This window comes from Mus pahari, chromosome 12 (assembly GCF_900095145.1).
Source record: "Mus pahari chromosome 12, PAHARI_EIJ_v1.1, whole genome shotgun sequence".
Taxonomy (NCBI): domain Eukaryota; kingdom Metazoa; phylum Chordata; class Mammalia; order Rodentia; family Muridae; genus Mus; species Mus pahari.
In genome coordinates, this window is record NC_034601.1 from 80,307,210 (window position 1) to 80,320,448 (window position 13,239).

The 13,239-nt window shown below is 37.7% G+C and overlaps 4 protein-coding genes across 4 annotated transcripts; all 4 read left to right on the forward strand.

Moving 5' to 3' along the window:
• The first annotated feature begins 4,476 nt into the window (after positions 1–4,476).
• Positions 4,477–4,647, forward strand: LOC110329355 (keratin-associated protein 20-2-like). Its single transcript, XM_021208937.1, has one exon. The coding sequence runs from the start codon at positions 4,477–4,479 to the stop codon at positions 4,645–4,647; it is 171 nt and encodes a 56-aa protein (XP_021064596.1).
• Positions 4,648–5,976: 1,329 nt separating this feature from the next.
• Positions 5,977–6,431, forward strand: LOC115065070 (keratin-associated protein 20-2-like). The gene has a single exon (XM_029544220.1). It carries the CDS (start codon positions 6,058–6,060, stop codon positions 6,196–6,198), a length of 141 nt encoding a protein of 46 aa, XP_029400080.1. The 5' UTR covers positions 5,977–6,057; the 3' UTR covers positions 6,199–6,431.
• Positions 6,432–8,292: 1,861 nt separating this feature from the next.
• LOC115065076 (keratin-associated protein 20-1-like) lies at positions 8,293–8,439 on the forward strand. The gene has a single exon (XM_029544282.1). It carries the CDS (start codon positions 8,293–8,295, stop codon positions 8,437–8,439), a length of 147 nt encoding a protein of 48 aa, XP_029400142.1.
• A 4,328-nt stretch (positions 8,440–12,767) lies between these two features.
• Positions 12,768–12,917, forward strand: LOC115065077 (keratin-associated protein 20-2-like). Its single transcript, XM_029544283.1, has one exon. It carries the CDS (start codon positions 12,768–12,770, stop codon positions 12,915–12,917), a length of 150 nt encoding a protein of 49 aa, XP_029400143.1.
• The last annotated feature ends 322 nt before the right edge of the window (positions 12,918–13,239 follow it).

Consider the following 13,239-nt stretch of genomic DNA (forward strand, 5'->3'; position numbering starts at 1 on the left):
CCACCCACTCCCAATTCTTGGCCCCGGCATTCCCCTGTATGGGGCATATAAAGTTTGCAAGACCTAGGGACATCTCTTCCCAATGATGGCCGACTAGGCCATCTTCTGCTATAAATGCAGCTAGAGACACGAGCTCTGGGGGTACTGGTTAGTTTATATTGTTGTTTCACCTATAGAGTTGCAGACCCCTTCAGTTCCTTGGGTAATTTCTCTAGCTCCTCCATTGGGGTCTCTGTGTTCTATCCTATAGATGACTGTGGGCATTCACTTCTATATTTGCCAGGCATTGGCATAGCCTCACAGAGATAGCTATATCAGTGTCCTTTCAGCAAGATCTTGCTGGCATATGCAATAGTGTCTGCGTTTGGTGGCTGATTATGGGATGGACCCCCAAGTGGGGCAGTCTCTGGATGGTCCATCCTTTAGTCTTAGCTCCAAACTTTGTCTCTGCCACTCCTTCCATGGGTATTTTATTCCCTATTTTAGGGAGGAATGAAGTATCCACGTGTTGGTCTTCCTTATTCTTGATTTTCTTGTGTTTTGGAGATTGTATCTTGGATATTTTAAGTTTCTGGGCTAATATCCACTTATCAGTGAGTGCATATTAAGTGAGTTCTTTTGTTATTGGGTTACCTCACTCAGGATGATATTCTCTAGATACATCCATTTGCCTTTTGAACTTAATTCAATCAGAAAGGGGTAGAACACACCCAAGATGTTCATGTTCTAATTACAGCTGTGTACATGTATTAACAGTCCATTCATATAGATTTTAGCTCATAGAGTTCACATATAGTTAAAACTGATCATGAATTTTTATCTTCCAATAGCGTGCATACTATAATTCATCACTATGAAAGCTACACAATAGGGGTGAAGCTTCAAACTTAAGACACGCTTGAGTTCTGCATGTTCTGTGACAGGACTGTCTTCATCTGTCAGCATGTTCATCAACAGAGACTTGCAGTCAAATTTCAGAGAACAAACAAAAGCCTTGGAGACAGCTTTTAATATTTAGAGGTCTTTGTGATCCTATCTGCTCGGATTTCCAAAATAGGTAACACGTTCCTGTCCCTGGAATTTTTATTTGTTAGCCTGCTGTGTCTAGTTTGGGTATGGTTGCTCCTATATTGTGTTACTCTAAATATATGTGGAATGCAAGCTTCTGCAGTGAAAAGCAGATTTCCATACCACACTGAATGCACCCAATCTTGTCTTTCTTCACATTTCTGTATATAAAACTGTTTTTCTGCCAGCACGGTGGCGTACACTTTAATCTCAGCACTTGGGAGTTAGAGGAAGGCAGAGCTCTATGAGCTTGAGGCCACCTTGTTCTACAAAGCTAGCTACAAGACATCTAGGGCTCTGTTAAACAGAAAACCCTGTCTCAAAAAACTTAAGACAGACAGGAAGACAGAAGAAAAATAAAAAGGAATGAACTGGTTTTGTTACCTAATGATCACAATTATACCACTGATATTATTTGTATATCTGTGGATACAAAGTATTTCAGATAAGACACTACAAAATCAGAAGAAAATCTTTTCATGAAATTGTCCAAATGCTATATTTACAACGGAATCATCTCATTTCCATAGACTTGTCTCATTTTCAAACTCCAAACTAAAATGCTAAACTACAAATATTTTACTTTGTGCAAGTTATATTTTGGAAAGTTTGTGAAAAGTTCAAAGTTTAAATCTTTCAATGATGGCTTTTACCTTTCACACCAATACACTTGCTATTAGCTACAAACTGGGAAACAGGTCACCTGCAAGATTGGTCTTTTTCAAAGTGTATATACAATTGTTTTTTGTTTATGTTTTGTTTTTGTTCTTAGGGGGGATATATTGGAGTTGTAATCTAAAGTTTTGCATATTATGTATGCATATATGGAAGAATATTTTGGCAATTGCCTATAGAATTTCTATAAGTAGGTATGTATATGTGCATGTGTTTTATATGTGTATGTGCATGTACATATACATGTATGTATACATGTATGTATGTGTATTTCTGTGTAATTTACTTGTGTGGTATAATTATACAGGTATTTGAGTAAATGAATGGATATGTACCTAGTGTCATGTTCTTTGCATGATCTACTTACTTTATTCCTATGGGACTGGACATATCAGGGAACAATATGCTAAATTGACAATGAGTAAATCAAAGTAACCTTCTTGTATTCTACCATGTAGCACTGACATGTATAATGTAAACACACCCAAAATTTTACTTGGGTTCCAGTGATTTTCAACTATGTCTGCATGCTTCTACAGCAAATACTCTTATCCACTAACTGATTTCCCGTGCTGTTGGACAAACTCTTAAAGTTTTATGTTTATCTTTTATCTGCAAAGCTAACTTGACCACAGTTTAAACATAAGGCTATAAATACTTACTTTGGTTCAACCACTCAACCATTATATCTTTATCAGTGGCACCTACAAGACCTTCACATGAGCTTTCATAGCACATACAGTTTATTCATATAAGTGGTCTTATATTTACTGTTGATTTTAAAAGCAAGATGCAATAAAATGAAGTGCTCAGGAATGAATCCAAACACATTAACATAAGATGGCAAATACCCACCAAGTAACAAATAACATAAGAAATAATCAGCATATTGTTTAGGAGAAAGACTCAAGAGACATAATCCTCAAGATAAGATTCACTCAAAATAACAAAATAATTTGACGCAGGTTGTATTAGTCAGGGTTCTCTAGANTCACAGAACTTGCAGATAGTCTCTATATAGTAAAGGAATTTATTGATGACTTACAGTCTGCAGTCCAAATCCCAACAATGGTTCAGTAGTAGCTGTGAATGGAAGTCCAAGGATCTAGCAGTCGCTGAGTCCCACACCGCAAGAAGGTGAAAGAGCGAGAGCCCGACTCCCTTCTTCCAATGTCCTTATATGGTCCCCAGCAGAAGGTGTAGCCCTGATTAAAGGTGTGTGCCACCACACCTTTAATCCCAGATGACCTTGGACTTGGAGATCTCCCTGTCTTAATCTTCTGGATTCAATCACCACTGTGTCTCAAGATCTCCATACCAAGATCCAGATCAGAAACTTCTATCTCCCAGCTTCCAAATTAGGTTCACTGGTGAGCCTTCCAATTCTGGATTGTAGTTCATTTCAAATATAGTCAAGTTGACAACCAGGAATAGCCACTACACAGGTCTAGCAACATTTCATTCCACATCATATCACTGAGGTTATATTCAGTCAATCAGCCTTTGTCCACTCAACTTCTTTTCAAGAGTTCTTTGTTCACAATGTATATAGCCAAAGTTAAGGCAGGGCATAATTTTTGGTCACAGACACCACCGTTAGTCTTGAAAAAGTATACTCAACTGATGTAATGGAGGCTTTCCACTGAATAGGCTCAGCCTTTTTAGTTCTTTCTGAACACAGGCTGGCTAGTTTAACTCAGCTGTTCTGGATCAAACTCCTCTCCATGATCACTGATTCAAACTGGTTTCTCTCTGCTTCTCACTGAATTGCCCTGCTTGGCCTCAAACTAATTGTGGCAATTTCTTCTAAACTTCTGGCACAATCTTCTGGCTTCAACGGCCTCTGATGACCTGAACTGCGTGAACTCACAAATGAACTCAACTCCACTGCACTGTACTTACTGTACCGACCCCAAACTGACTACATGGAACTCAACTCCACTCAACTAACCGACCGAATTGACTACTACCAGCTGACAGATTGCTCCATCTCCACATGTTCTGACATCTTCTATGGTCACAAGATAAATGCCTGGGAATTTGATAATGTGCCTACAGTTTCCACAAACTCAAGGTACATGAATGCTAACAGAAAACATCTAATGCCTGTAGCAGAGTTTTTCTCACTTTGCTGTGACCTGTCAACTCAATGCAATCTGCAAAGTGTTTTAAACCTGAGTTATTTTATTACTTTATTATATTACTATAAAATTTTTATCTTATTGGAACACGATATTTAAGGGAACCTTAAATATCATCTGTGTTCTTGAGCGATATTATTTCAAGTTTACTTTAGAATAAACCACCATTTATTTATTTGAAAGTAAAATAATAGCAAAATAAGAAGGAAAAAAACCAAGCTTGTTTTATTGGGGTGAAAACACAGCATATGTATAAAGAAAGTAACTATGTAATGATTAAAATCATCTGACAGAATCATGAGCTGTATTCTACAAACTACATGAAGAATCACCTAGAGACTTGAAAATTGAATCAGATCCATTATTTGACCATGAGATCCAGAGGGAGGAGCGCAAGTATCTCAGCTATGCAGCATTGTGTGTCCAGTAAATCACAACACTCGTAATGCTTTCATGCAGAGACCTGTGACACAATAATGTCTGTGGTTTCCCCAACAACAGCCAGGTGTATAAAAGGCCCTTGGCAGGTGATGACATCCAGACTCAAGGAACCTACTTCTTGACTTCCTCTGAACACTCCACTCCTGACAACATGTGTTACTACGGTGGATACTATGGAGGCCTGGGCTATGGCTATGGAGGCCTAGGCTATGGCTATGGCTGTGGCTGTGGCTATGGCTATGGCTGTGGCTATGGTGGCTATGGTTATGGCTGTTGCCGCCCACTCTGCTGTAGAAGGTACTGGTCCTGTGGCTTCTACTGAGGAGATTCAGCAGCTGCTCATTCCAAATGTCTTCATTTCAAATGTCATTATATATCTTCATAAATTCCCACCTTAATTTAAATCTCTGAGGAATAATAGGGTAAACATACCATGCCTACTGCTTTCTTCTTTAATCTGACTGCATGAACATTTGAAGCAAAACTCTTTATTCTCACTGTAATGACTTGTAAAATATAATCTACCTGTATTCTTTCTCATTCCACATAAAAGTGCTTTAAATAAATTTGTAAAATCTACTGTTTTTCTCATTATTTTACTAAATGTGATATGTATGTTTCAGAATCTACATTGGTTTGTTTGTACATGTGACAATGTTTGTGCACAAATGTAAAGGTATTAAAGGGACAAGGAAAGAGAACAAGGGTTCAGTTGGGTAGCTGTCCCCTGAAGTTTAGTTTAACTACCCAGGGCCACACTCCAAAGAATCTGACTCTGAGATGGTAATAGACCCTTATCAAAAAGTAGGAATGTGTGGGCCCACCTTCTGATATCTTGTTAGAATTTTCCCGCCTTGAGCTTGCAGAGGCCTTGTGCATTTTCCCCACAGTCTCTTACATGGATTCTGGGGATTTTTAACTAATCCTCATGCTTACACAACAAAGTTATCTGTCTAAATATAGGTTAAATTCATAAAGTTATGTCTATGGCTTCTCTGAAGAGTTAATTGACCATGATTTAAAGACCTACCCTGCTTCACCCACCAAATCAGATTGCCCTTCATAGTTTCACCTACAAGATCTTCACATAGGTTCCTAAAGGGAAATACATAATATATTGTTTATGCTTATAAATAGTCTTGTCTTTTCTATTGATTTTAAAAGCAAAATATAATAAAACAAGTTATTAGGAATAAATCCAAACATATTAATATAAGATAGCAACTACTCACAAAGGAACATAACATAACCATAATTAGCTTATTGTTGATGAGATAGACACAAACAGCATAATCTCCAAGATAAGACTCATTTAAAATAACAAAAAGAAGGGTAAAAATAAAGACGTCCTTTTATAGGGTAATGAAAATCAACATATTTAAAAAGAAGAAAACTATGTAACGATTTATATCACCTGAGTGAATCATATGCTGTATTCTATGAACTACATGAATATTCTGAGACCTGGAGACCTGAAATCTTTATCAGATCCATTATTTGACACTGAGATGCTGAGATAGGAGCACAGGTATCTCAGCTATGCAGCATTGTCCATCCCAGTAACTCCCAACATTTGTGAGGTTTTTGGCAGCACAATGCAGAGAGTATGATGAAATAATGTCTGTGGTTTCCCCAACAACAACCCAGGTGTATAAAAAGGCCCTTGGCAGATGGTGACATCCAGACTCAAGGAACCTACTTCTTGACTTCCTCTGAACACTCCACTCCTGACATGTGTTACTATAGCAGATACTATGGAGGCCTGGGCTATGGCTGTGGCTGTGGCTGTGGCTATGGTGGCTATGGTGGCTATGGTTATGGCTGCTGCCGCCCACTGTGTTGTAGAAGGTACTGGTCCTGTGGCTTCTACTGAGGAGATTCAGCAGCTGCTCACTCTGACTTTCTTCACTTCAGATGTCCCTAAATATCTTAATCAATTTACAATATCTGAGGAATAATATGTGAAGTGTAGCATGTCCACCCTGTTCTTCCTCTCTAATTTGATTTTATAAATATTTGCAGCAAGGTTCTTCATTCCCACCTTGTAAAATGTGGTTTGCTTGCATTCTTACTCATATGTTCTTTAAATAAAATTTTAGAAATTGATTTATTCTTGTTGTTTTACTACATGTGAGATGTATGTTTCTGAATTTATGTGTTTGATTGTAGATGTGTGATATTTTGTGGGCAAATGTGATGATATTAAAGAGACAAGGAATGAGAACAAGAGGGAGAAGAAAATTTTCTCTTTAAACTTTCTTCTATTGGTAGACAGTTTTAATATCTTCATATCTCTATTATGATGTCACAATGAATTTGGGAGGGCAGATGACCCTGTATTAGGACCAGCAGTCTCAACCAACATAGACCCTCCCCCCGAGATCTCTCAGACACTGGGCCACAAACCAGGCAGCATACAACAGCTGATATGAGGCCCCTAATTCACATATAGCTGAGGTCTGCCGGGTCTAGACTCACCCAGAGAAGATGCACCCAACCCTTAAGAGATTGGAGACCCCAGGAAGCAGGGAGGTCTGGTGAGATGGAGCATGGGGAGATAAGGACACCCTTGTGGAGATGGTGGAGGAGGTATGGAATACAGAACAGTCAGGGAGCTCACTTAGAGGGAGATCCTGCATTTTATCTTCCATTATTGATCATACGACCATTCAGCACAATGAAAATTACACTATGGGGGTGAAGCTTTGAGACCAGGACAAGCTTGAGTTTACCATGTTCCATGGCTCAACTAAGTCTTCATCAACAGAGTTTTGTGGTTGTGTACTAGAGTACACAATAACACTGGCAATGACCTGTAATATTTACAGGTGTCTGGGCTAAAAAGGTGAGTGGAGTGTTAATATGTGTGCCCAGCTGTGTACGTATATACTTATATATGTATTTATATGTGTGTGTACATTTTATGTCATGTATGTATGTTGTGTAATCATATGTGTAGATGCCAAATGAGCATGCTGTGTCTTGTAATTTTTTTCTGTGAACCAATTTGGTTCCTATTAGATTGGCTATCTCATGAAACACGGAGCCAGACTGACAATCAGTAAGTCATTATACTCCTTGTATCTGAGTCAAATAACACTGGGGTATAAGAATTAGAATACACCCATACTTTGTAATAGGTTCTTAGGATTCTTAATTAATCCTCATATTTGCACAGCAAGTAGTCATCAATCCCACTGTCAAACTCAAAAAGGTTTTGTCTATCATTTCTCTGCAGAGCTAACTTGACCATGATTTAAAAGGAAGTGTATAAATTCTTACCTTGGTTTACCCACTCAACCATAATGCCATTCAGAGTTTCACCTACAAGACCTTCACATAGGCTTTCAAAGTGAAACACGTAACAAATATAGTTTATGCATATAAATGGTCTGATATTTTAAAAGCAAGACATAATACAAAAAAGTGCTTAGGAACAAACACAAACACATCATTATAAGATGCCAACTACGCACCAAGGAACAAATAGCATAACCAATATTTAGTTTATTGTTCATGAGAAAGATGCAAGAAATATAATACTCAAGATATGATTCATTGAAAACAACAAAAACAGAGGACAAAAAATGACCTCCTTTGACAGAAGTAATCAAAACAAAGCATATGTAAAAGGGGAGAAAAAAACTATGTGCTGCTTTATATCATCTGACAAAAGTATGTGATTTATTCAATAAGCAACAACACCTGGAAATTGTATCAGATCCATTATTTGACCATGAGATCCTGAGGTAGGAGCCCAAGTATCTCAGCAATGCAGAATTGTGTGGCCAGTAACTCTCCACACTCATGATGTTTTCTAAAGCACAGCACAGAGACATGTGACACTGTAATGCCTGTGGTTTCCCCAACAACAACCCAGGTGTATAAAAGGACGTTGGCAGATGGTGAGGACCAAACTCAAAGAACCTACTTCTTGACTTCCTCTGAACACTCCACTCCTGACAACATGTGCTACTACGGAGGATATTATGGAGGCCTGGGCTGTGGCTATGGCTGTGGCTATGGCTGTGGCTATGGTGGCTATGGTGGCTATGGCTATGGCTGTTGCCGCCCACTGTGCTGTGGAAGATACTGGTCTTATGGCTTCTACTGAGGAGATTCAGCAGCTGCTCCCTACAACTTTCTTCACTTCAGAAGTTCTTAAATATCTTCAGGGATTCCAACTTTAACTTAAAAATCTCCGAGGAATAATACATGAAACAGAGCAAGCCCACCTAATTCCCCTTCTTTAATATGATTACATGGATATTTGCCCCCAAATTCTATTATTGTAATAATGACTTGTTACATATAATCTACTTGCATTTGTTCCCGTATTATGAATATATACATATGCTTTAAAATAAAGTGTTTCCTTGAATATACATTTTCTTATTGTTTTACTAAATGTGAGGTGCGTGTTTGTGACTTTCTATGTTTGGGTACAAATGTGTGCTTGTGAACAAATGTGACTGTTAAAGGGATAAGATGGTGGAGAGAAGGAAACTTTGTTTAAATTTCTTCCATTGGTTAAACACTTTTATTATCTTCATAATGTTGCTATTGTGGTGCTACAACAAATTTAGAAGTGCAGATTTTTCTTGGAGATCAAATCCTTTTTAAGTAACTTAAATTTGGACAATTAATATGTTAGTTCTCTAAATATCTTGTAGTCCCCACAGTACCTCCTATGAGTGTCACTATACACAATCTCACTGTGTGGGCTTTTCTTTACCAATTTTCTTCCTAATGCCCATTTTATCAATAAATATATGGAACAGTCATATTGACTTAAAATTTTAGAAATTCACTATTGGTCATCTGTAGATTTTCTTTAGGATGATATTTGTGATCATTCTCCATCTTATTATTGGTTAGTTTTTTATACTGTTTGTTTGTAGATATTTCACATAAACTTTGGTTTTTGACTTCCTATTTGTATAAAATGCTGTGTGTATTGTCTTCTATGTGGAATCACTTAGATAGACACAATCAGACATTCCTATTTTCTTTCTGTTGCTTGATGTTTGAAATTCACATCCAATATTATGAGAATATCCATATTATGAGAATATGCAAAAGAAATTTACATGAAAAATTCTTTTTTCTTATTAGTTATTAGAAAATCTCATGCAATGTATTTCAATAAAATTCATATATTTTATGTTCTTTAGTCAGACTCACCCATCAAATGCCAAATATTCTTTATATACTTTGTTTTTCCTGAAACTCATAACATGTAATCTACAATGCCTATATTCTCTACAGTGATTAGTTACATCTGAAAGTATAATTGACCTACCCATGGCTAATCCCCTAAAGAAACTACTCTACATATCTGAACAGCTATCAAATGGCAATGGCTACTTAGCTAAGGGTAGGAATGCATGCCTACTCTGGATATCATGCTGGGAAATTTCTGACATGGGTTTGCACAGGTCTTGTATGTGCTGTTACAACCTCTGTGAGTTCATAAGAACAGTTGCCTATATTGGAAAAATATTGTTTCCTTGTGTAGTCATTCATTCTTTCCTAAAGTAGAGCTGAGAATACTGCATTCATATTCTCTGTATTTTAACCAGTGTGGAATCTCTATGATCATTACTGTCTACTACAACAAGGAATGCATCTGTTCAAAATTAAAAGGGTCACTAATCTAAGGATATAGTAATATATTTAAAAGTTTATCTAAAATGGGTCTATTTAGCAGAATACTAGTAGTACAATCTATTTTAGGGTCTATTTGCATGTTCTTGTCCAAATTTGACTCCAGCTTAGGTTGCATTGTCTTGTGAACTTAAATTCAATAAGAAATGGGTAGACTATTACTAAGGTGTTCATGTACCTATTATAGCTATGCATACATATTAACATTCCAGTCGATTTTTTATCTCACAGAGCACACAGGTACTTTAAAATGATCATGCATTTTATCTTCCAGTACTGTCCATAGTACAATTCAGCACTATGAAAGCTATACAATGAAGGTGAGACTTCGAGCTAGGACAAGCTTGAGTTCTCCATGTTCTGTGATTTAATTAATTCTTCATCAACAGGGTCTTGCAGTCTTGTTCTAGATGTAACCAACAGCATGGCACCAGTCTGTAATATTTAGAGGTTTATGGGCCTGATGTTCAAGAACTCCAAACAAGGGAACCTATTTCTGACAGTGGCTTTGGTCACTTCACATAAATGGAAACACTAAGACAGCTAATATTCAAAATGTATAAAGAACTCAAGAAGTTAGACAACAACCACTCAAATAACCCAATTTAAAAATGGGATGCAGAGCTAACAGAATTCTCAACAGAGGAATCTTGAATAGTTGAGAAGCATTCAAAGATATGTTCCTTAGTCATCTTGGAAATGCAAATCTAAACAACTCTGAGATTCCATCTTACACTGGTCAGACTGGCTAAGATCAAAAACTCAAGTAATAGCAGAACGCTCCTCCATTGCTGGTCAGAGTGCAAACTTGTATAGCCACTTTGGAAATCAATTTGGTGTTTTCTCAGAAAAGTTGGAATAGTTCTACCTCAAGAAAAAGCTATACCACTTTTGGCTATATTCCCGAAATATGTCCCACTATACCATAGAAACATTTGCTCAACTATGTTCATGACATCTCTATTCATAATAGCAAGAAACTGGAAACAACCTGGATGTCCCTCATTTAAAGAATGGATAAAGAAAATGTGGTACACCTATGCAATGGAATACTAAACAGATAAAGGATATTAGTCATAAAATACAGGATACCCAAGCTACACTCCACTGATCCAAAGAAGCTAAACAAGAAGGAAGGCACAAGCAACATTGCTTGAATCTCACTTAGAAAGAAAAATAAAATAGTCATATGATGCAGATGGAGTGAGCTAACTGGGTATGAGAAAGGATGGGAAGGGGAGTGGGGGTTTCAGGATCATGTGTAATGAGAGTCAGGGAAGACAGCCAGAGGGTCATGAGAATAAATGGAAATCTGCAACTGGTGGGACTGGGGGGTTGGGGACATCTTGAGAACATGGCAGAGACCTGACATGTGGGAGGCTCACAAGAATCAATGGGGATGACCTTAGCTGAAACTCACAGCACTGGGGATATACAACCTGAGGATGTCATTCCCTGTAGCCAAGTAGGAAACCCTTTGGACCAATAGGGACATGAACCCACCCACCAAAGTTTTGGCCTAAAATTTATCATGCCTACAAGAAAGGCAGGAACAGGAGATGGAGCAGAGGCTGTAGAAATGGTTAACCAATAACCAGCCCAACTTGAGATTTATCCCATGGGTAAGCACCAATCCCTAACACTGTAAATGATGCTCTTATGCTTGCAGACAGGAGCCTAGCATTGCTGTCCTCTAAGAGACTCCACCCTGCAGCTGACTCAGACAAATGCAAAGACCCACAGTCAAACATTGGATGGAGCTTGGGGATCTTAAGGGAGAGTTGGGGGAAGAACTGAGAGGGGAAAGGAACTTCTCAGGAAGACCAACAGAATCAACTAACCTAGACCCTTGAGGGCTCAAGGGTCATAGCAATCCTCTTGTATTCCAGAATGTAGCACTAGCATATATGACATGAACACACCCTACATTTTAGTTGGGTTCCAGTGAATTTTTTACTATGTCCACATGCTTTTACAGCAAATTCTCTTATCCACTGATGCATTTCCTCAGTTGTCGCCAAACTTATAAAGTTTTAAGCTTATCTTTTTTCTGCAAAGTTACTTTGACTACGATTTCAACAGAAGGTTGTAAGTGCTTTGATTCAACCACTCAACCATAACGCCTTTAACAGTAACTCCTACAAAACCTTCACAAGCTCTTTCAAAGGGAAACACATAGCACATATAGTTTATGCATATAAATGGTCTTATATTTTCAGTTGATTTTAAGTTCTTTGGAATAAATACAAACACATTAACATAAGATGACAATTATCTACCAAGGAACAAATAACACCGTGAATTATTAGCTTATTCATAAGACTCAATAAACAGTCCTCAAGATAAGATTCATTTAAACTAACAAATATGAAGGAAAACACTGAATTTCTTTCATTGGGGTAATGAAAATACAACATTTATTTTAAAAAAAGAAGAAATCTATGTAATGATTTATATGATCTGAGAGAATCATGAGCTTTATTTAATAAACTACATAAAGAATTTCCTAGAAACCTGAAAATTATGTCAGATCCATTATGTGACCATGAGATCCTGAAGTAGGAACACAAGTATCTCAGCTATGCAGCATTGTCTGTCACATAATTCTCAATACCCGTGATATTTTCTGCAGCAAAGTACAAAGATGTGTGACACTATAATGCCTGTGGTTTCCCCAACAACAGCCAGGTGTATAAAAGGCCCTTGGCTGATGGTGACACCCAGACTCAAGGAACCTACTCCCTGACTTCCTCTGAACACCCCACTCCTGACAATATGTGCTACTACGGAGGATATTATGGAGGCCTAGGCTGTGGCTATGGCTGTGGCTATGGCTGGGGCTATGGCTGTGGCTATGGAGGCTATGGTTATGGCTGCTGCCGCCCATTATGCTGTAGAAGGTACTGGTCCTGTGGCTTCTACTGAGGAGATTCAGCAGCTGCTCACTCCAACTTCCTTCACATCAGATGATCTTAAATATATTCATAAATTCCAACCTTAATTTAAGCTCTGTGAGGAATAATAAGTGAAATCCAACATGTCCATCATATTCCTCTTCTCCAACTTGGTTGCATAAATATTGGCAGCCAAGCTCTTCATTGTCATTATAATGCCTTCTAGAATGTGAGCCATTTTTATTTTTCCCATTCCGTGTATATGCTTCAAATAAAGTAATGTGTAGAAAATACTCTTTTCTCATTTTTTCCTAAATGTGAGATGTATACTTTCGAATTTATAGCAGTTTGAT